The 20,034-nt window shown below is 26.6% G+C and overlaps 2 protein-coding genes across 5 annotated transcripts in view; one reads left to right on the forward strand and one right to left on the reverse strand.

Annotated features, from left to right (window-relative positions):
- na (sodium leak channel non-selective protein na) overlaps nucleotides 1-361 on the reverse strand; it is a 65,245-nt gene extending 64,884 nt beyond the window's left edge. For both annotated transcript variants that reach the window (XM_043044762.3, XM_043044761.3), the window contains exon 1: nucleotides 82-361. The gene's annotated coding sequence lies outside the window, so the exon portion shown is untranslated. The remainder of the gene's footprint in view (nucleotides 1-81) is intronic.
- LOC107438764 (arginine and glutamate-rich protein 1) lies at nucleotides 351-19,693 on the forward strand. Of its 3 annotated transcripts, none has more exons than XR_015431448.1 (7): nucleotides 351-937; nucleotides 4,378-4,437; nucleotides 6,950-7,075; nucleotides 10,327-11,795; nucleotides 14,552-15,463; nucleotides 16,658-16,741; nucleotides 17,862-17,978. XR_015431448.1 is itself a non-coding variant. In XM_071177827.2 (7 exons), the coding sequence occupies exons 1-6, from the start codon at nucleotides 792-794 to the stop codon at nucleotides 16,698-16,700; spliced, it is 702 nt and encodes a 233-aa protein (XP_071033928.1). In that variant the 5' UTR covers nucleotides 351-791; the 3' UTR covers nucleotides 16,701-16,741; nucleotides 17,862-17,978. The 3 variants fall into 3 exon arrangements, 2 of the variants coding, with proteins under 2 accessions (XP_071033928.1, XP_015906610.1); XM_071177827.2 differs by lacking the exon at nucleotides 14,552-15,463 and adding an exon at nucleotides 15,783-15,883 and having other exon boundaries at nucleotides 10,327-10,552; XM_016051124.4 differs by lacking the exon at nucleotides 14,552-15,463 and having other exon boundaries at nucleotides 10,327-10,552; nucleotides 17,862-19,693.
- Nucleotides 19,694-20,034: the final 341 nt, after the last annotated feature.

Consider the following 20,034-nt stretch of genomic DNA (forward strand, 5'->3'; position numbering starts at 1 on the left):
CTATAGAACATAAAACTTTTTAATCAAAAAAATACAGTCAAATAAGTGGCATTATCAATAATAAATAACATAAACCATTACCTTTAACCAAAGTTTTAGATAGATAATTCCAGCAAAATAATTACATGATTTTTATAAATTAAAAAAAATAATAAATAACGTAAGAAGAATGAAAAAATTAATAGAAATAGGAACTATGCAACCTTTTTACCCCATGAAATATTATAACAGTTAAAAAATAACTACAATTAAAATCTTTAATTAGCCAGTCTTTAATGAACCTCAAATATAAACATTGCAGAAGATCAAAATATCGAAACTAAAAACGGAGTGCGCATCTTGCGCAACGCGCAACTGTAGTGACGAGTAGAAATTTTGAAAAAAATATTTATTGATAAAAGAATACCAATGATTTTAACTTTAATGGTTAAAAAATTTATGTATATTTGATTATAAATGATTCAACTTGAGTTTCTTTAAAGAAAATATGTTAAAAAGAAATACTAAAAAAAGAGCATTTAGTGGCAACACTTTTACATTTCCCTGTCCTGTATTCTTTTTCGGCTGGCTGTAAGCTGTTGTTAAGCTGTGTTTACGAGTTTTATGTAATTATTTAATATCAAATTATCGGTTGTAAAACTAATTAAGTTAAATTGTCATTTTTTAATCTATATTAGTGAAAATCGAAGTATTTTTTCACTTATATGCTGTGACAAACTGTATTTATCGATCTAAAGATTGCTACGCATAACTATATTGTACACTAATACTTTTGCTTTTTCGATAATATAATGGGACGATCTAGAAGTGGTAGTAGATCTCCTACTAGGCACAAGCATAAAAGTAAACATTCTCACAAGAGATCTCATTCTAAAGACAAAAGAGAAAGAAGAAGCAAATCGAAAAAATCGCATTCTCGGGAACGATCTCGATCGAGGTAGGATGGCTGCATTAGTACACTATTTATTTTTATGTGTTATATCTTATTACATATTTTAATGACATTTTTGTAATTTTGTTTACTGTAGCTTCTAATAGATGACTAAGTTTAAAAGTAATATGTTATTCAAGAATATGCGTACTACAGTCTTATATTTTGTTTGGCGAAAAATAAAGGGTATCTTTCAAGGCAGTGTTTTCCAACTTTTTCATTGCCACGGATCTGTCAACTTTTGATAATTTTACCACGGCCAATGAGAGGGAGACGTTGACTGTTAATATTTTACATTGTATTAATTTAGTTCTATTTAAACATTTCTTCAAATTGAAATAAAGTGATATTAAATTTTAACCTAGAGAATGCTAAATCAATGGGAACCCTGAAATTGTTTCTAGGGATATTTTCGTATCTCAACTTGCCATGCCAACTGCGGGTATATTTCCGTATCCTAATCTGCCGTGCCAACTACAATTGCCAAGGGGGCCAAATAAATTTTAAACTTGCAAATTTTTTAAAAAAAACCTGTGGATATTTCCCCAGGGGTAACCAGGAGTTTTGGTCACTTTCTGTGATTTTTTTTTATTGGTTTCTCGCGGGCCACTGCCCGAAAGTTGACCTTATTTGGCGATAATCTCCCCAACATCTACATGTTTTATTTGTTTTTTATATTTTTTTTTGCAAGTTTAAAATCTTTTTGCCACCTTGGCGATTGTAGTTGACGCAACAGATATATCCCTTTCTTGGGGTTGGCTACGCGTTATACCCTTCAAGTTGGTCCCTCTCTGTGATGCTTTTTTTGGTTTGATGCGGGCCACTGTGTGGTAGTTGCCAAGCTCTGGCAACTTCCACACAGTGACCACCAAAAAAAAAAAAAATGAATTAGAACTGTAATAAGTTTAGATCGAAAATCCTATTATAAGAAAGCCTGTTTTAATTCATCAAATTATCTAATCTACAAAGGTATCAGTATTTTTATTTAAACTGATATCAGGCATATTTTTGTAACCTTAATTTTCATTCAATATGATTGGTAACTAACCCTTTCCATGTATATGGTTGTATATAATCAAAAGTTCAAACAGATATTAACATAATACTTTCAAGATTACAGTGTCACTGTATGAAATCATTGCCATAATCAAATATTAGAACCCAATAATCAATAGTTATTTAGGTAGAAAAAAGAGCTAATGGTTTAGTGTTTAAGGCACTGAACTGTCATTGTGAAGTACTGGTGCTACCCATGTTGGTTTCTTAAAGCCTATTCTGATTCCGTTAAATGCATCCAAGCTTATCTGGAAAGTAAAGGCCTTTTTTTTTTTATGTAGTTCAAAAAACCTTTTTAACATTACATAATAACACTGGTAAAAAATGAATTGAGAGCTAAAAAAGGAAATTAGTATTTTTCTGTATTGATATATATTATCTTTGTCAAGGTGTTTTTTGACTTGCAATAGTTTAAAAATTAATTTGTTGAGGTTTGTACAAGGGTTCGATACAAATTATTGTGATTTTTTTTCTTCTAGTTTCCGACCTTTCAATTGCCTAGGTTTTGTTATAACCCAGTTGCCCAGTGGCAGAATTTTTTTGAGCTAAATACGACAAAACTCTAGCACTAATATCTTTCGGCAATATACTTTTAATAATAACAAACATGTATGTTATTTATTTAAAATGACACAAGTGCTGTGCTTACAAAGAAAGAATATATATATTTTTTAATTGAACAATTTTTTATTCTAATATTATGGGTGATATTCTCTCATTTTGTTGGGGGTGGGAGAAAGCATAAATTATTTCCTTCACATTTTGTAAATAATCATCACAATAGAAAAAAATTCACGAAATCCGTAGTAGCAATAGCCTAAAAAAAGATTGACGAGAGAATCACTCGAATCAGACTCCTCAAATTCTTGTTTCATTTCGAGATAAGGTTATTGTAATAAATAATATCGTATAAAATATATTGAATTTAAAAACCATACGGAAATCAATAGCAATAACTGTCAAAAATTTGATAGAATTATTTCCTTAAAAGTAAATACTCAAATGCACGATTCGAATTTTCCATATTGTTTGAAATATATCGGGATATTTAAAATCCATGTGAAAATCATTATCAATTACTGCCAAAAATACAATTGAAACATTATATCATGAATTGAGAGGGTCAAAAAGTGATTTTCTAAATGCATGATTCAAATAATATGTGTAAATTTCTGTAGAAAATTAAAATAAATTGTTTTTTACTTTTCAAAAGAAATATTTTTCTGCAAGAACTCTGTAACGTACTGCGACAATGTCGCTGCGATTCTGCTATAGGGCCCAGTCGTTTTGACTCAGCGAAATTTTAATGAAAGGAGACCAGCTCCACTGATTGTAACTAGTACCCATCACAGGGCATTTACTAGCACAATCAATTAACCCTTTATATCTCAACATCTCTGATTTTAATAAAAATTACTCATACATTAGAATACATCATTCTAAGCATGTAAAAAATAATAAAAAAAATTTACAACATAAAATAAAAAAAATTATTGGAAAAAAATTTATTGTAGCATTTCTGCAACCTTATGCAAAATGTCAAAAAAGTGCTTTGTTGCATTCCTGCAACATTGTGAAAAATGGCACTAAGATTGAAAGATTCAAAAATTTTAATTCATATGAAAATTTTTAAAACAGTTGTTGCTTTTGTTGTAACAAAGTCCTACACCACATTTCTCACAAATAGTTTGTGTAAATCCTTTGCATTTTGGGTATTTGCATCTGATTCTTTTGTGTGCCTAATTTCATCATGGCGCACTGGTTTTGGCCGACAATTGCCGAAATCGTCCTTCAAAATTTGTTGGGGCAAAGACATAGGCTTTTTGTGTATGTTGCAGATATGCAACAAGGTAATATAAAGGGTTAATACTTTTGTAATCTTTTAATACCTTTGTAGTGATGGTTGGTGTGAGAACATGTACTGATTGATTCTTTACTGAAAGTTAAAATTATTTTTATTACAGTCTGATCACATTACATTTGCTGTATATTTTAAATGAATGTCTTGTTGATTTGAACTCCATTTTATAATTTATTTTGCAAAAATTGACAAAGCTGTGGAATTAGATTTTAATTTTATGTGTGCCGATACTAGGCATAATGTAGGCATAATGCCGATTGTAGGCATAAAGAATTCAAATTTTTTGTCTATTAAATAAGCATTTTTCTATAACTATTTTTGTGTGTGAATGACTATTTACAATACAATAAGTTCATTTTTCTTTTTTTTCAGTTAACTGAAAAAAACTTGTTGACTATTTCTACCATTTTCATATTTTTTAAATAACATTATTATAGTTATTTTTTATATTAAACTTCTTTTTTTAATAAAGTATTTAAAATTTTTGTGCTAATATTTTGTGTATACATATTTTTTCTTTTCTTTTTAGATTATCAAAGTTAGAATTGAATAAGCTAGACAGGCACTCTCAAGATGGTAACAAAAAAAGGTAAGAAATTTGCAATTAAAAGAGCGATAGTTGTCTGAGAAAATGCCTGAAAAGATTCAATTTCTCTGTTGTCCCCAACATGATTCTTTTAAACATTGAGACACATCTTAATTTATCCATTATTTTATTCACTATTTATATTAAAAAAGGTTTTGATATTTGATTGGTATCATTTTCTTCTCTAGGAATAAAATGTTTCTAGTACAATGGAAATAACTAATAAATTTAATAAATACAAAAACTAGCTGAAATAAAAAATAATTAAGAAATAAGAGAAAAATAGATTCAAATTTGTTAAATTTATTAAATCAGCTTGAAAATTTGATAAGGCTAAAATTTCTGTATTCAGTATAATTTGTCCTGGTACATCTTGTTACATTTAAATTATGTTTAAAATCACTTAAATTGTTGCCAAATATAAAAATAACCTGGCTCCTAAAAAATTTGTTGGTTGTGTATATGCATTAATATTTTTCTCACTTATTTATTGTTATAAATATAAAGTTTTTCTTTTAACTAGAATTTTTTTAATTGTTTTTGTTTATTTGTTCTTGAATTGATTTAGATTAGTTTATTTTACAAATATAGTTAAATTTTTGTGAAATATTTTAATTTTATTTAAGTTAATGAGAATAGTAAATCGGGAATTTCGTGAAACATTACATTAGCTTATATACGCTCTCATATGTAAGATTTGAAACAATTGTGCAAGCTTCCATTTATTTCAAATTCTGATCTTTATGTTACGTTGGTGTGATAAACGCTACAAAGACAAAGCTATAAGCATGATGTTTATAGCTGTTAAATGTTGTTTTCTGTTTAAGCTTACCTTTGAACTAAAAACATGGACATGAAATGCAAATTTAAAGAAACGTATTGATGAAATTTGAAATGAATCGTATGATAATAGATATTACAATCGGTTGATTCAATAAAAAATAATTTTATTGGTTTTTGATTAATATTATGGTTGTTTAATTGTACTCGTTCCATAAGAAACTAGATATATTTTCATTATTTAAAAATCATAAATTATTTTAATTATGCAATTTAGTTAGAAGTTTAATTTCAATAATATTTTTTTTATTCAGTTATTAATACAGTATTTGTCTGATTTTATTTTGATATCTGATTTTATTAAGATATTTTCTATTTTTTTTGTTTTTAAGTTACTTAAAGCAAGATACTTTGATACAAAAGTGCCCAATGCTTGTACTGTTTAAATTATTATTATTAGAATCAATTTGATATTTATTTTAACTTCTAATGGTTGATTTTGGTTGAGCGCAAAGAATATAAACAATAATTGGAATATAGAATTGCTGTCATCAAAATATAAGCGTGACTTATATAAAAAGCAGATTTTATTGTACTGAAATTATACTTTCACTTTCTTGTGAGTTCTTATGCATAAATTCAAAGAAATAATCTACACTTTATAATTTAGCCATGCACAATTACTTAAAATCTTACATGCTGGAAGGTACGGATAATATAAATGTCGTTGTAACTGTATATGTCTATCAACTGTAAATGTCTATAATTAAACTCAGTTTAATCACATTCATAAATTGTACTGAATATTAAATTTTTTATTATTATTGTAATTTATTATCAGTATTTTTATATTATTCTTATCACATCAGGCTTTTCCTTGAAAGTGCAATGACGTTATAACGGCAAAAGTGTGAACTTTGACCTTTATTTTTCTTCTTTTTTAGTAATAATAAAAAATTTTCTGCAAGTGGTCTTACCACATTCAGGCATATTATACACATCTGCTTCTTAAAACACTCTCTTTTTTTATTTATTTGAATTTTCTATTTATGAACCTTATGTTATGTAATCATACCTGCCTAGTCCTGTGTTTTTTAACGAAGACTCCTGTATTTTACGACTATCTCCTGTTTACCCATATATTCTCAAATTTCACTGTAATTATTGAAGAAAATTAAAAATAATAAAAATTTGGTGATAAAATATCCACTGATGACAAAAATACTTATCTTATTCCTCAACAGATGGTGCTAATGCCATTACTGAAGTATATTGAGTATTTAAGTCGAGCTGTGATGGCTCAGGGGGTAGAGTGTTCGCTTTCCAATGAGGTAAATCCCAGCTATGTCTGATTAATACGCATTCCGCACCCGGCTTGCACCGATCACAGTGCTGAAGTGAAATATCCTCAGTGACAGACGGATCACGGGTTAGAGTCCCCTTGTCGTCAGGGAGTTTTTCCTCTGCATGTAATTCAAATGCAGGTTAGTTACATCAAAAAGTCCTCCACAAAGGCAAATATCTTCCAATACTTGATCCAGAAGTTCCCTTGTCTTCTAGATTGGGTTTTAAAATTACAAGGATACAAAGTTGAACATCAGTATTCAGTATTCGTGAACCCAAAGTCGGATCGATTAGTGAAATCTCCGTTATTTTATTTCTCCAATGTTGACAGGCATGAGTAATACATTTTTATTATGGTTTTGATAGAAATTTCTTTTTTTTTCCCCTCCAGAAAACGCTCTCACTCTTCATCTTCATCAAGCAGCAGTAGTGATGGTGTCAGTGGTTATAGTTCTCATTTGAGGAGGTTAAAAAAAATGAATGAAGTTGACAGATTAGCTGAAATGGAGAGGATGAGGTACACAACATTTCATTTTATATTTATTCATTTATTGATTCATTTAAGTAAAACAATAAAATTAATAATTGTTCTTAAAAAAACAATTGTGATATTTTAATTCTTAATTTAATTTTTAGGTTTTATATATAGTTTGTGTAAAGTAAGAACTCCCCTAGCCATTCATCTGAACCCATGGTGGTGACTATGGTTACAAGGTATAACTATTTCCAGTAGGGGTGTGGGGTAGTTGTTTAGGACAGGTTTCGCCTCGCGTCAGCTAGAAAAAGGGAATACTTTCCTTTAATCTACTATGTTCGACCTAGTGTGATGAGCAACTAGCCTCCCTGAAATGCACTATTCTTATTTCTGTAGCGGCAGATGGCCTCAGACTTTGTGGCGGTGGGAGTTCTTACCATAGACTAACTATACTATATTTGTTTTGAATTTTTTTTCTTAACAATATTTATTTTAAGCTTTCAAACTCCATGTCGTAATTAAAGTTTTTTGTTACTTTTTATCAAAATGAATAAGAGAAAAAAAGGAAAGAAAAAAGCTAATTCAAATATTCATGCACCTGTAGTTTTTAAGTTAGTTGATGGAGACAAAAGCTGTTTAGGCCTATATGTTGAAAGTTATGTAGATTTACTCTTGTGTTAATCAACAGAAAAAGATTTAAATGAAGGAATGATGCTTTATGGGCTTGGTTCCTATTTAGTCGCATTAGATTTTGTTTCAAATGATTTCAGAAAATGAGTATAAATATAATGTATTACTTTTAATATTAAATTACACATGACACAATTGAAAAAGGAGGGAAAAACATTTATAGGAGTTAAAGCAACATAATAGAACGGGTAGTTCTTAGTTTTAATACGCTAGAAGATGCCTTTTAAATGTGAGTATTTTAGGAGAGGATGGTTATTGTCTAACAAATTAACTGGCAAATACTTCTTGAAAATTAATTTCTAGCTTGTCTTACAAAAAATTTCATTATATTATATTTTTTATTGGAGGAAAAAAAACCCAACTCTGTAGTATATTTAAATGGAGAAAAATGATAACTAATAAAATTCTTTAAAAAAAATGGTTTCATATTTTAATGTTTTTTTATATTTATCAAATTGTAAACTTAACTGCTGTAAGAAAAAAACATCTCAACATTTCGTTTGGTTGTACTTAGTTCTGTTCTAAAAAACTTCCCAATTACCTCTTAATTTAACTTATATAAAAAGCATTTGATTTTTTTAATTCTAATTTTCAAATATTAAAGCAACAATATTATGAATAAAAATAATCTTATTGATGAAAATAATTATGTAAATGTTTGCGTATTTAGTTATCAATAAATTATTGTAAATTATTTGATTGGTGACTCATTATGAAAATATTTAAATAAGAACAACTGTAAGTATTTTTAAAATCCTTTCGTAGATCTAAATTGGCATTCTGCTATTCAAATTTTTTTCATAATTTAAAACTTTATGTTCTAAATTTCTTTCAATAGTTTTCCAATTGATTTTATTTGTTTTAAACAGGATGTCTCTCTTTTTATTTAAGTTGTTTTTTGTTTTAAAAAAAAATAGATTTTTGGAAACAGTCGACACTTGGATTATTTTTATTTATAATAGGTAATTGTAATATAAATTGTTGCATACATAATTACATTTTATTCAGTGCAGCATATTTAAAATGTTTTATGTGGCGCCATAATATTTTTTTTCTTTGTTTTGATTAAATTGCAGGGTTTTCAAATATTAACTAAATATTGTAATGTGTTAGTTTCAAAATTTCATTGCAGTATTGGCCAAAATTTAGTGATAGTACACAAAGAATATGCAGTTTCTTTTGTTACTGTATTTCTAGAACCAGTTATGTTTTGGTCAAGTCACAAAAATTGTGTGAAATTATTAACAGCAAATTTAAAAATATCGTCTCTTTCAAATAATTTTTTTTCTTCTATAGATGGGAAAACGTTTTGGGGTGAAAACTTTTCAAGCATTCGCAACTTTTTTATTTATCTCCAGATGAGGTGTAGGATTTCTATTTTTTTAACGGCATTTTTTTTTGTTTTGATTTCTGGTTGTCAAAAAGTTAATATGTTTTGTATCATATTTGATGTAGCACATTTTAATTATTTAAAAATGTTTTGTAACATTATTTGTACATTTTTAACATTCAATATGATCTCATCCTTACGTTAATGCGATACAAATACATACCTTAATTGATCTATCCAAAAAAAAATTTACCTTTTTTTTTTGCTTTTTTCCTAGGAAAACCTCAGCTTTAACTTTTTTAAATTGTAAATATGATACACCTTTCATAATATATATGTATATTTATATATATATAAATTTGTCAAACACATATTCCTTTTTTTATTTTTTTTTATTGTATTTTGAATTTCAGAGTGCAACAAGTAAATATAGTTTCCCTTAGTTTAAATCATGATATAATGCTATAGTAAAAGGAATTGTTCATCTAATAATAATTACAAAATGGAAAATGACTAATTTTTGGCTAATATTGTAAGTTTTCTAAGATGATACTTATTCTAGGAGTTAGCTTGTAATAACATGTATTCTTGTATGAAATATTCTGTCTTCTTTTTTTCAGATATTTGATGATTTCAATTCTTAACTCACTTTACTTTTATAGTACTGAGCTAAATAAAAGTTTAAAGATCCATTTTGCTCTATCAAAGAACTGTATTGTAAGTAGGTTACATTGAACTATATTCTGTTTTGTGGAGGCTTGTAATTCACCATTTTACTTTTTTTTTTGAGCTTTACCATTGTTGATAATTACTTTGTATACCTTTCCCTCATCAAACTGATAAAAAAATGAAGAAAATTTGAATAAATTAGTAATTCTTTAAGTAATTAATAAACTCGCATGAAATTTTTTTTTTTTTTTTTAAAATGTAAAATTAGTAGTAGAGAAAAAAAAGTTAAGCTTTTTTTTTTTTTTTGTACTGACTTGAATGTTTTACTTATAGCTTCTCAGAAATTTAGGTTATCTTAAGGTGATTATTTATTAGGCATTGACCTTAAGGTATTGATCGTACTTATAACATTTTTCTTATTCCAAAAAAATTATGTTGCAAAAAAGAAAAATTTTTAAGTTCTGGCATTTTACCATTGTTCGGAATTATAAATTTGTTCATTTTTCTTTTATTTTTTTATCAGTCTTACTTTTTCAGCAAACAGTGGATATTTTTGTATTCCATCATACCTTCAAACTATTAAAAAATGTGTTTTGTTTTGTAGGAGGCAAAAAGAATTAGAATCTAGACTAGTTGAAGAAGAAACTTCTAAGCGAATTGAAGAAATTGTTGCTAAAAGAGTTGAAGAAGAGCTTGAAAAAAGGAAAGATGATATTGAGAAGGAAGTCTTGCGCAGAGTCGAGGAAGCGAAGAAAATAATGGAAAAACAAATGCTAGAAGAATTAGAACGTCGCCAAAAACTGGAGCTTGAAGCTCAAAAATCTAAGGAGGTAATAGGAAATACTGTTCTGCAAAATACTGATTTGTGTTTTCTCTTTGATTTCAAGCGGTTCAATATCTTCAACTTTTATGGCAATTTTCATTTTTCAATAAATCTGAAAATTGTATGAATACATTGTAAATCGTATGAATCGATTGAAACATTCAAGATTGTGATAGATTATGCATCTTATTGCACTCAATAAATTTGAACGAAAATCCGTTTTAATTTATTAGTAAAAGTGCAATTTAGATGCATATACTTAGTTTTTTAAACATAAAGAATTTTAATGTGTAGAAGATTATACATCTCAGAAGGAAAAATTTTTAAATTGCTTAATTAGAGCCAGATTTAAATTTCTATCCAATTGCAATTAATCAAATCTTTGATGATTAAAAAATAAATAAAAAATTCAATAGTCTTGAATTTCCATTTTGTTTCTTAATTATAGTTTTTTTTTCTAGTTTCTGTAATTCTAATTTAAATTAAGAAAAATATAAAATATTTCGTTACGTATTATCTATAAAATATGTATCTTACATACAAGAGTGGCAGCATTTCATGTCTTTTTCCTTATGATGAATCTTATCATTTTATCAACTGAACAAAACATCTTTGTGTTACTAATAAGTCTTTTATTGGTGCATAAATTTCAAAATTTCTAATTCATCTGCATAAAAAGCGATGTTCAAACCTGATTCCATCATGTTCGTGAAAATTCATTATTTTTAAGGCATTGATGATCAGTTATGATTTATATGAATTATCAGTTTTTCAAGAACTTAAATTTCACAGATCACACTTTTTGAACTTGTTGGGGTATTACAAAATTTGCAATCTTTTGCGTAAAAAAAGTATAAGCGATTTCCAATTCCTATGCATAAAAAAGTAATGTTCAAACTTCATTCAGTTGTATATGTGAAGTCTCAAATTTTAAACCATTGATAATCATTTATGTAATTTTTTTCCAATATAATTTTATTGAAAATTTAAGTGATGATTTTCATGAGTGAACAATTTTTCCAAAACTTTTAGAACCTATTAACTTTTAAAATATTTTGTGTTGTGCTTGTTGTAACCAATTATCATAATTTTTACTATTTTTATGGCAAAAAATTGAATTTGTATTTAATGTTGCAGGTATAAACTAGTTCATAATTTTTTTACTCTAAACTATTATGTAATTAATCACAAAATTGAAACTATTATAACTTTTTTCTTTTAAATGTAGCTTTTTTGTTAATATAAGCAGGGTATCCGCGCACCTGGAAAGTCATGAAAAATCATGGAAAGTCATGAATTTCAGTATTGAACAAAATTTGTCATGAAATGTCATGATTTTTGCTATTTTTTTGAAAAAATCATGGAAAGTCATGGATTTAGGTCTCCCAGTGTTGCAAGTGCTGCTCCAATTGCGCCGATCCTTGCCAATTTTGAAAACCTGCACCTACATGCTCCAAATTGAAGTAGTAGGCTTAAATTGCGCCTCTCTGTGCCGAAAGGGATATTTTCCCCTGGGTATCGCCAAGTCACAATTTTGCGGCAACCCAGCTACTGCCATGTGGGGGGTTGCTCTGGATTCAGTGGGAAGGATTCTTGCACTCTCATGTGCAACTCAGCTTCATTTTGCAAGATATTCTCAATTTCAGATTTAATTTTTCACTCTCTGAATTGGAACCAATGGAATTGCAACCGAGACTTCCCACGAATTTTCGGGGACCAGCTAAACATTGCCAAATTTTAATAGCAAAAGAAAATTTTACTTATCTTGTTAATTTCATCGTTATTGAAGTGCTATCGTCTTCATCAATGGCAAGCTAATGGCCTTCTTGCTCTATTCTATTTATAGAATAGTACCCATGATCTTGGAATTAACTTGGGGACCATTCACTAAGTACGTGTTTTTTATGTTGAACCTCAGAGCAGTCAAGAATCACAAAGCTTCAAAACCTCAAAATTTCCATCTCCCTTTTTTTCATTTAATTAATAAAGATAGAATTAATTGAGTTTCTTAAACGTAAATTTTTATCTGAGGGACCATCCACTAATTGCAAATTGTTTGCAAATTTTTTTTTATACTTTATTACTTTTCTTTTACTAATATTTTTTTTTTACTTATTGCATTTTATTATTGTGTTATTATATTACTTTTAAAATTTTCAGTGCTCTTATTTTGTTTTAGGAAAAACTTAATAATATTTAGAGGCAAGATTTTAAATAAGTATGAAGAGAGGGGCTTTCAGAATTTTTAAAGCAGCAAATAAATCTTAAGTTTTTCAGATTTGTCATTCAAAAATACTTTAATTCATCTCATAAAGATTTGATTTAAAACAATTGATGTAAAATTTTTTAGTTATTATAGATTTGTTAAATATTATGAGTGTAGGGACAATATAATAATTTACTTCTGACAAAAAATTTTTAGCTTCAATACTCATTGTATTTGCATTTTAAAATTATTTAATTTTTTTAATTATTTCATTAATGGAATACTGTACTAGGTAATCAATTTTAAATAAAAAAATTTAGGGGCCATTCACTAATTAACATTAGTAATATAAATTTATTAAAATTTGTTTAATTCTTTACATATTTTTATAAATTCGGTATGATCAATATTAATCTTGTTAATGTTTTGTTGAATACACTACTATAAATAACATTTATTTAAATTTTAAGAAAAATATACTCAATAACCTTTAATAGTTAAATTAATTAGAGTTTTAAATTACCTTTTACAGAATTAAATAAAGTAATTATTAATTTAAAAAATAGTATGAGCCACTCAATATTGAATTTATTTAAATTGCTTTTGCCAAAAGCTCATTTTTAAGAAATATTTCGGCTATATTAGATATATTTTTAGGTCTTTTCCAAACTGAAACACCATTGATTCACTTGCTGTATGATGAAATGGTGTCTCTAGTTTAAACATTGTTAGGGCGTTTTTTAAAGAGTTCTGCTTTTCTTAGTTTGACAGGAAAGCACTTAAAATCTTTGTAGGTAGAAAATGCAGAAATTTGGCAAAATTCAAATTTAATAGATGTTGCACTAGATACCACAAATGCGATGACATCCTTATCTTCTTCTGCAAAAGATAAAATTCTATGTCCTAATAATTCTATTCCTCTTATCTGAGGCTAAGTCGAGGATAGCAGAATATTTAACAGTATTGGAAGATACCAAAAAGAAACTTAGTAATCTGTTTATGCAAGGACCTTCAAAAAAGTGTAAAAAATAAGATATGTTATTAATGAACAAAAAACTCTTGTTATTAAATTCTTATTTTAATTTTTTTATTAAATATGCTTCAAATTTTGTTTTGCTGCTCCAAAATTGTTTTTTTTTTTTTTTTTTTTCTTTTTTTGCTTTAATTTCATCCTGTTCCAAATATCTGAATTCCTAACAAAATCACCACTCAGGCATATTTTATTAGAATATAAAGTTATTTTATCATCTTCTTTAAAAATTATGGTGTTCTTTCAGAAAATGAGAAAAAAAAGCATCATTTCTAGAGGGATATCTTTTAAACTCTTCTGTGATTTAAGAATTTTTATTATTTATTTTTTTAAAAACTTTATTAATTTAAAATTCTAGTTGAAGCAAACCAGTCATTGGCAAATTTTTTTTATTCCGAAATGAGAACAGAAAAATCAGGAGTATTTCTTTCCTTTCAGATGAGCAAGAAAAGTTTCTTTAGAATATTATTCTACAGAAAAAAAATTTTTTTGCTTTTGTATTTTTTTCAGCTATTTTATTGTTTCAACTCTTTCTTTACTCTGTTTTTTAAATTTAAAATCTAAATATGAAGATGCAGAGTATAGCAGCTTTGGTTATACCTATAATTTCAATTAATGTTATTATAATGCTTTTTTTAATTTATTGTTGCGTTTTTGTCCAAGAAAATAGTAACTTTGTTAAGTCATGAAAAACTCTTGGAAATAGTCATGGAAAATCATGAAAAGTCATGAATTTGAAAATCTAAAATGTAGCAGATACCCTGTATAAGATAACAGTACACAAATGCAAACTGTGTACTGTAGACACTGTGATAAACAAATGCTTCCCATATCTTTATATTAGTAACGTGCAAGTATGAAGGTATTTATTTATTTTTCAAATATAGACTCATTTTGTTAAAAAGTATAAATTAAATTTTCAAAAACATTTAGTTTTTTAGCAAGTGGTAATTAAGTTTTATCATCTTGTTCGAAGTGTTCTTATAAAATTACATCAGATCATGAGTATCATAACAAATTTGTTAAAATAATTTTTTTCACTCTCTCTCTCTTTCGTTTTTGAAAAGTTTGATATTCAAAAAACACTCTTGTCTTATAAGATACTTATCTATGTGCAATATACAAATACTTCTCTTTACATATCCTTTAACTTTTTGAGAAACTTCTACGTTATTATTAAGTTCTAGAAATGAGAGCATTTTTAGTAGACTTAAAATTCTTAAAATCCTTCAGTCTTATATTTTAATATTACTTTCAAATCTTAGGTATTTCAGCTTTTATTTGCTGCTTCATTAAATAAGTAAAAAATATGTATAATTTTAAATTTTATTCACTTTTTTTGTAAGTAAATAGCTTAATTCTAGTCCCAAAAAGTGTGATCAGATGTGCCTTGTTCTTGTGGCAAATTTTATTTACAATTCTGCATTGAACTTTGATTTTTATCCTTGAACACTGTGTGCATTCATTGCTGATACAACTGCGCTGATCACTTAGCAAGCTGGGGAAAAAATTTCCTTCATTCAAGAAACATTAGACATTTAAAAACAGTTTTCCACCTCAAAAAACTCAGTTCAGTGAACTAATTTTAAAATTCAGAAAAAAAGATTCAAGATTGGAAGTAAAGAACTTTAAAAGTGTGAGGAATTTTTTAAAGAAATGGAAACATTGGTGCAATTGCTGGGGTAAGTTACAGCATTTTTCTAAAAAAAATTTGTTTTAACATTTGTTAATGTATTCTCTGTTCTCTACATTCTAATTCCTTACAGGTTTGAGTGCAGGTTATATTTTTTTCTTAGTAGAAAAAATTTTAAAAAATTGCAAAGGCAATTATTGTATGGTAATTTTTTTTTCATAAATTTTTTCTTCTTTTTTATAGTATATTCAGTGATTCAGGGGTAATTAATGTTTTGCATGTATATATCATATCCTTTTCATCTGTGTCAATAGACTGTTTTGATTACTTCAACATTTCTGTCTTTTGATTCTTTTTCGAGATTCTAGGTGCATCGCAGTATGCGGATTCTGAATGAAGAGCTGTTTCGACACAGGCTGTATAGTAAATTGAATAGCACTAAAATAATATTAACTATAATTTTTTATGAGTATGTTTGTCAAGATATATTATCAATTTTCTTGAACCATTATTGTATTTCTTTGTAAAATTTGCATTGTAACTTTTGAAACTATTTATGTTTAAATAAATCAATCTTAGTTAAAGATGAAAAGAATGATTTATGACAAATGGGACTATAAAATGCAAAATAAAAAGTGCAAGTACAAAATTTAGGTATGAGCTGTTATTTCAAAATGCATGATGCTTGTTTATAGAACCAAAGCTATCTGCAACTAGATTTTCAATTTGCATTTTTTATTTTGTTTTTTAGCTTATTACTATAGTCTTTTATTGTTTTCTACTCTTAAATTCTATGGTACACCTACTCCCATCACTACTTGTTTCTCAATATTTCAGATGTTCCAATAATTGTCTGCATTACTTATTGCAGCAATGATTGGTGTTTCAAAATTATTTGAATATTATTCATTACATTAATTACAAAGTTATGGTTATTAATAAGCTAAAGAAGTTATATTTTTTGTGTAAAGTTATTTAAAAATAAGACAGAACTTTTAATAAATATTATGCAAGTTTTAATGGTATTTGCCTTAGTTTGATTATGCCTATTTAATATAGCAAAAATTTTTTCAATAATTTCTTTTCTTATAAAATTTTATTCACGCTATAATGTAGGCTTTATCAGGGATATTTGGAGATAATATTACAATGGTAATCTTGGTTGATTGTTAAACTAATGTAGACACTTTAATTCATTGATTTTTATTGAGTTTTTTTTAATACGTTTTTTTTCCTTCTTTAGGAAGAAGAAAAGAAAAAGCGAGAAGAGCTTGAAAGAATTTTAGAGGAAAACAAAAGAAAAGTTGATGAAGCTCATAAAAAATTAGTAAGTTCTTAACATTAGTAGAAATTAAGTCCAAGTTTATTTTATATTTAGATAAATTAATTTCAAAGGTTACCCTAGCAATTCCTGCCTCTTTCCGATCATAAATATAAATTCACATTATGCAAGGATTACAAAATATGTTTCAAATGTTAGTCACGACAAAAAAGTGTAAGCTGTTAACAATTTATTCAATTAACATCAAAATATAGATTATATTTCGAGTGGATCTATCATTAATTATGCACCTATGTATCTCAAAATTTCCCTATAGAAGTGAGTATGTTATCGAATCAAAATTAATGATGATAACCACATTAACATGATTAGCGATAGAATCAGAAAACGAAATAATGCATAGGCAAAAGAGTTGACGTGAAGGTTGTCAAATTCATAAAGGGATCAACAGATATATACTATAATCTAAATTTATCAATTTCAATAATCAGTAATCTAATATAACAATCATAATCTAATATTTATCAATTTTATTTAAGAAGTATATGTTAATAAGTTTTTCAGTTAATTAAAAGGTTTTAAGTAGTAGACCTGTTTCATTATAAGATTTTTATTATAGTTTTTATCTGATTCAAACCATTTTACTCTACTTTTTATGAAAAGTAATTTTTTTACAGTTTATTGAATAAAAGTTGTACTAAAAAGAATATTTTTTAGTTCTTGATCAGTTAGCTGTTCAGTTAGGACTGAACAGCTAACTAGGGACTGAAAAATAACAGAAAAACTTTCTTTTATATTAAAATATTTTATTAAAAAGAATATCTTATTTGGAATTTTCAGTTGAATAAAATTTTGTGACACTTTAAATTATAAATGCATTTTAACAAATATAAGAGCATATATAATATTTAAGAATATTCTTTTGTTTCTTAATATTTTATTTTATAAAAAAGGGAATTTTAATTAATTATAAATTTAAATGCATTAAACTTAATTTACACAGTTAGGCTTAACTTTTCTATTGAAAATAAGGGTTTATAACAAAGTGATGCTTAATTTTGAATATTTTTCAAATCAACTTGGTATTTAAGATCCCAAAGTTGAAAAGTCATTAATTTCTCTATCAATTATTCATCCCAATTCTTTTTCTTCCTGCAATAATTAGGCTGAAGAAAGACTAGCTATGATTGAAGAGCAACGTAGAATTGATGAAGAAAGGAGGAGGCTTGCTAAAGAAAGAGAGAAAAAGGTTAAAGAAGAACAACAAGTAATTTTAAACAAAGGAAAAGTGAGACCGAAACTTTCTTTTTCACTGAAGCCAGTAGTATGAAGTGTATAGATTTTAACAATTATTTAAATGATGTACTCATATGTACTGAATTAACTTTCAAAGAATTGTTGACTTTTATTGTGTTGTGTAAAAGAGTAAGTATTAAACTTTACACTAATTGTGGAATGCATAAAACTTGTCATTCCATGTCATCTCTTTTTAATGAATATTGTTTCTTCAAAACCAAAGCATAAATTGCACTGTTTTTGATTTACGAAATTTAGTTTTATTTAATTATTATTGTAACTACCTTGTTAATACTGAGTGCATTAATAAATGTTATTTTTAATAATTTGAATTATTAACATGGCTATCTAAAATCTGCAAAGTAACTATAAATAACAATTTTAATTGCCAATGCCATCTAAGATTCTTTCAGTAATATCTGTTTTACCTAAAAACAATGTAACAACTTGAAGGAAAGTAAATTAAAGTTCAAAAATAATGAAATAATATAAACATTTTATATTAAATTTAAATAGTAATTATTAACCTTTATTTATTATAAAAAATAGCATAAACAATGCTGATAAAATTTGCAGCAATTAAGAAATGAAATGAATAAGTGCCTGGGAGGGAAACCCTAATAATTCTAGGATTTTTGATAATTTCCCCCAGGAATAATAAAATTTAAGCATTTTAAGTTATATATTTTTGAAGGTAGAATAAGATGTTTAATAATGCTTAATATAATGTATGTCAGAATACATTCCTTGTGATATTTGAAATCTTTATTTGCTTTCAGTAATTCCTTCATTAAGAAAGCCTTTTCTTTTTTTTATTACTATTTTACTTTTTGTTAAAGAAAAAGAATTTTTTTTAAGAAAGGGTTCATACATTTTCTAGTTTGATTTTTTTTATGTATCTATTAAAAAAATTTCCCTTTTGCCTACATTCTATATTGAGATTATATTTTAGTAAATATTAATTTTTGGCAGCTTTGTTCCTCCCTCCTATGTCTCAGTATAAAGCAACCTTCTTATAAAGCTAAATTGATTTTAATATTCAATGAATTTTTGAGATAAATTTAATTTTAAAATTTCCTTTTTACATAAACCAGATTTTATTTCCTCCCCTAATTTCTCAATAATTTTAGGTGTACTCAGTTGATCTAATTTTTAAACATGTTTGAGATTTTCGATTTCTCATTATCTATAAAAAATTTTTCCTTTGAGATACTGAGTAATCTTATCAAAGTATTTAAAACGATTTTAGATAGAATTATATGATATTCACTGTCACCTTTTTCCAAATAATGAATTTTTTTTTTAAAAAAAAGTTTAATAATTTCATTTTTGCAGGGTTTTTTCTTCTGCTATTATTATGCGCTAAGAAATGCAGTTTAATGTCATACTTATTTTTTTAATCTGTATTATTTTTTTCACTTGAATTTTCTGTCTAACAGATTAAAATGCTGTAATGTTCCCCCATTTTTAAGATTATCAATAAGTATGTAAAAAACTCATACCTTCAACTGGATTACTTTTGACAATTTTGAAAATTCATATTTTATTTCAACAAATGTGTATGAACCCTGTATCATCCTTTTCTTTGTCAAGTGATAATTAAAATGAACTAAAATTTTTGACATTACGTTTAGCTTAGTGCTATAACTCAATTATATTTAATGTAATTAGTGAAAAATGATTTGTCATTATGCAATTTTATTTGTGTGGTGTATTTATTTCCATGTTTCGAACGTTGTACTGTACTACATTTCAATATCATTATTTTATTTTCAATGTAAATAAACAAAGTAGTTCAAATTTTTTTAAAAAATATCAATAAAATATTGCATAATATTAAATAAGTTGAGTTCGTCAGAAAATAACATTATTGGCTGATTAATCTTCTTAAAATAGTTTTCCTAACTAATTTATTCATTTTGATTTAAACCTAATATTTAGTCATCATTTTTCTTTTACCTTTGCAATTTTACCCTTCTGACTTTTGCACGAATTTTAGAACTTCTGATTAAAAAAAAAAGTACATATTTCTAGAAAAGCAG

The sequence above is a fragment of the Parasteatoda tepidariorum genome, chromosome 2, assembly GCF_982258835.1.
Source record: "Parasteatoda tepidariorum strain Cologne lab strain chromosome 2, Ptep-v5.0, whole genome shotgun sequence".
Taxonomy (NCBI): Eukaryota; Metazoa; Arthropoda; class Arachnida; order Araneae; family Theridiidae; genus Parasteatoda; species Parasteatoda tepidariorum.

Coding starts and splice junctions, on each gene's coding strand:
- LOC107438764 (XM_016051124.4), top strand. CDS start 792: ATGGGACGATCTAGAAGTGGTAGTAGATCTCCTACTAGGCACAAGCAT. Junction 4,438..6,949: donor CAAGATGGTAACAAAAAAAG/GTAAGAAATTTG, acceptor TTTCCCCTCCAG/AAAACGCTCTCACTCTTCAT. Junction 7,076..10,326: donor GCTGAAATGGAGAGGATGAG/GTACACAACATT, acceptor TTTGTTTTGTAG/GAGGCAAAAAGAATTAGAAT.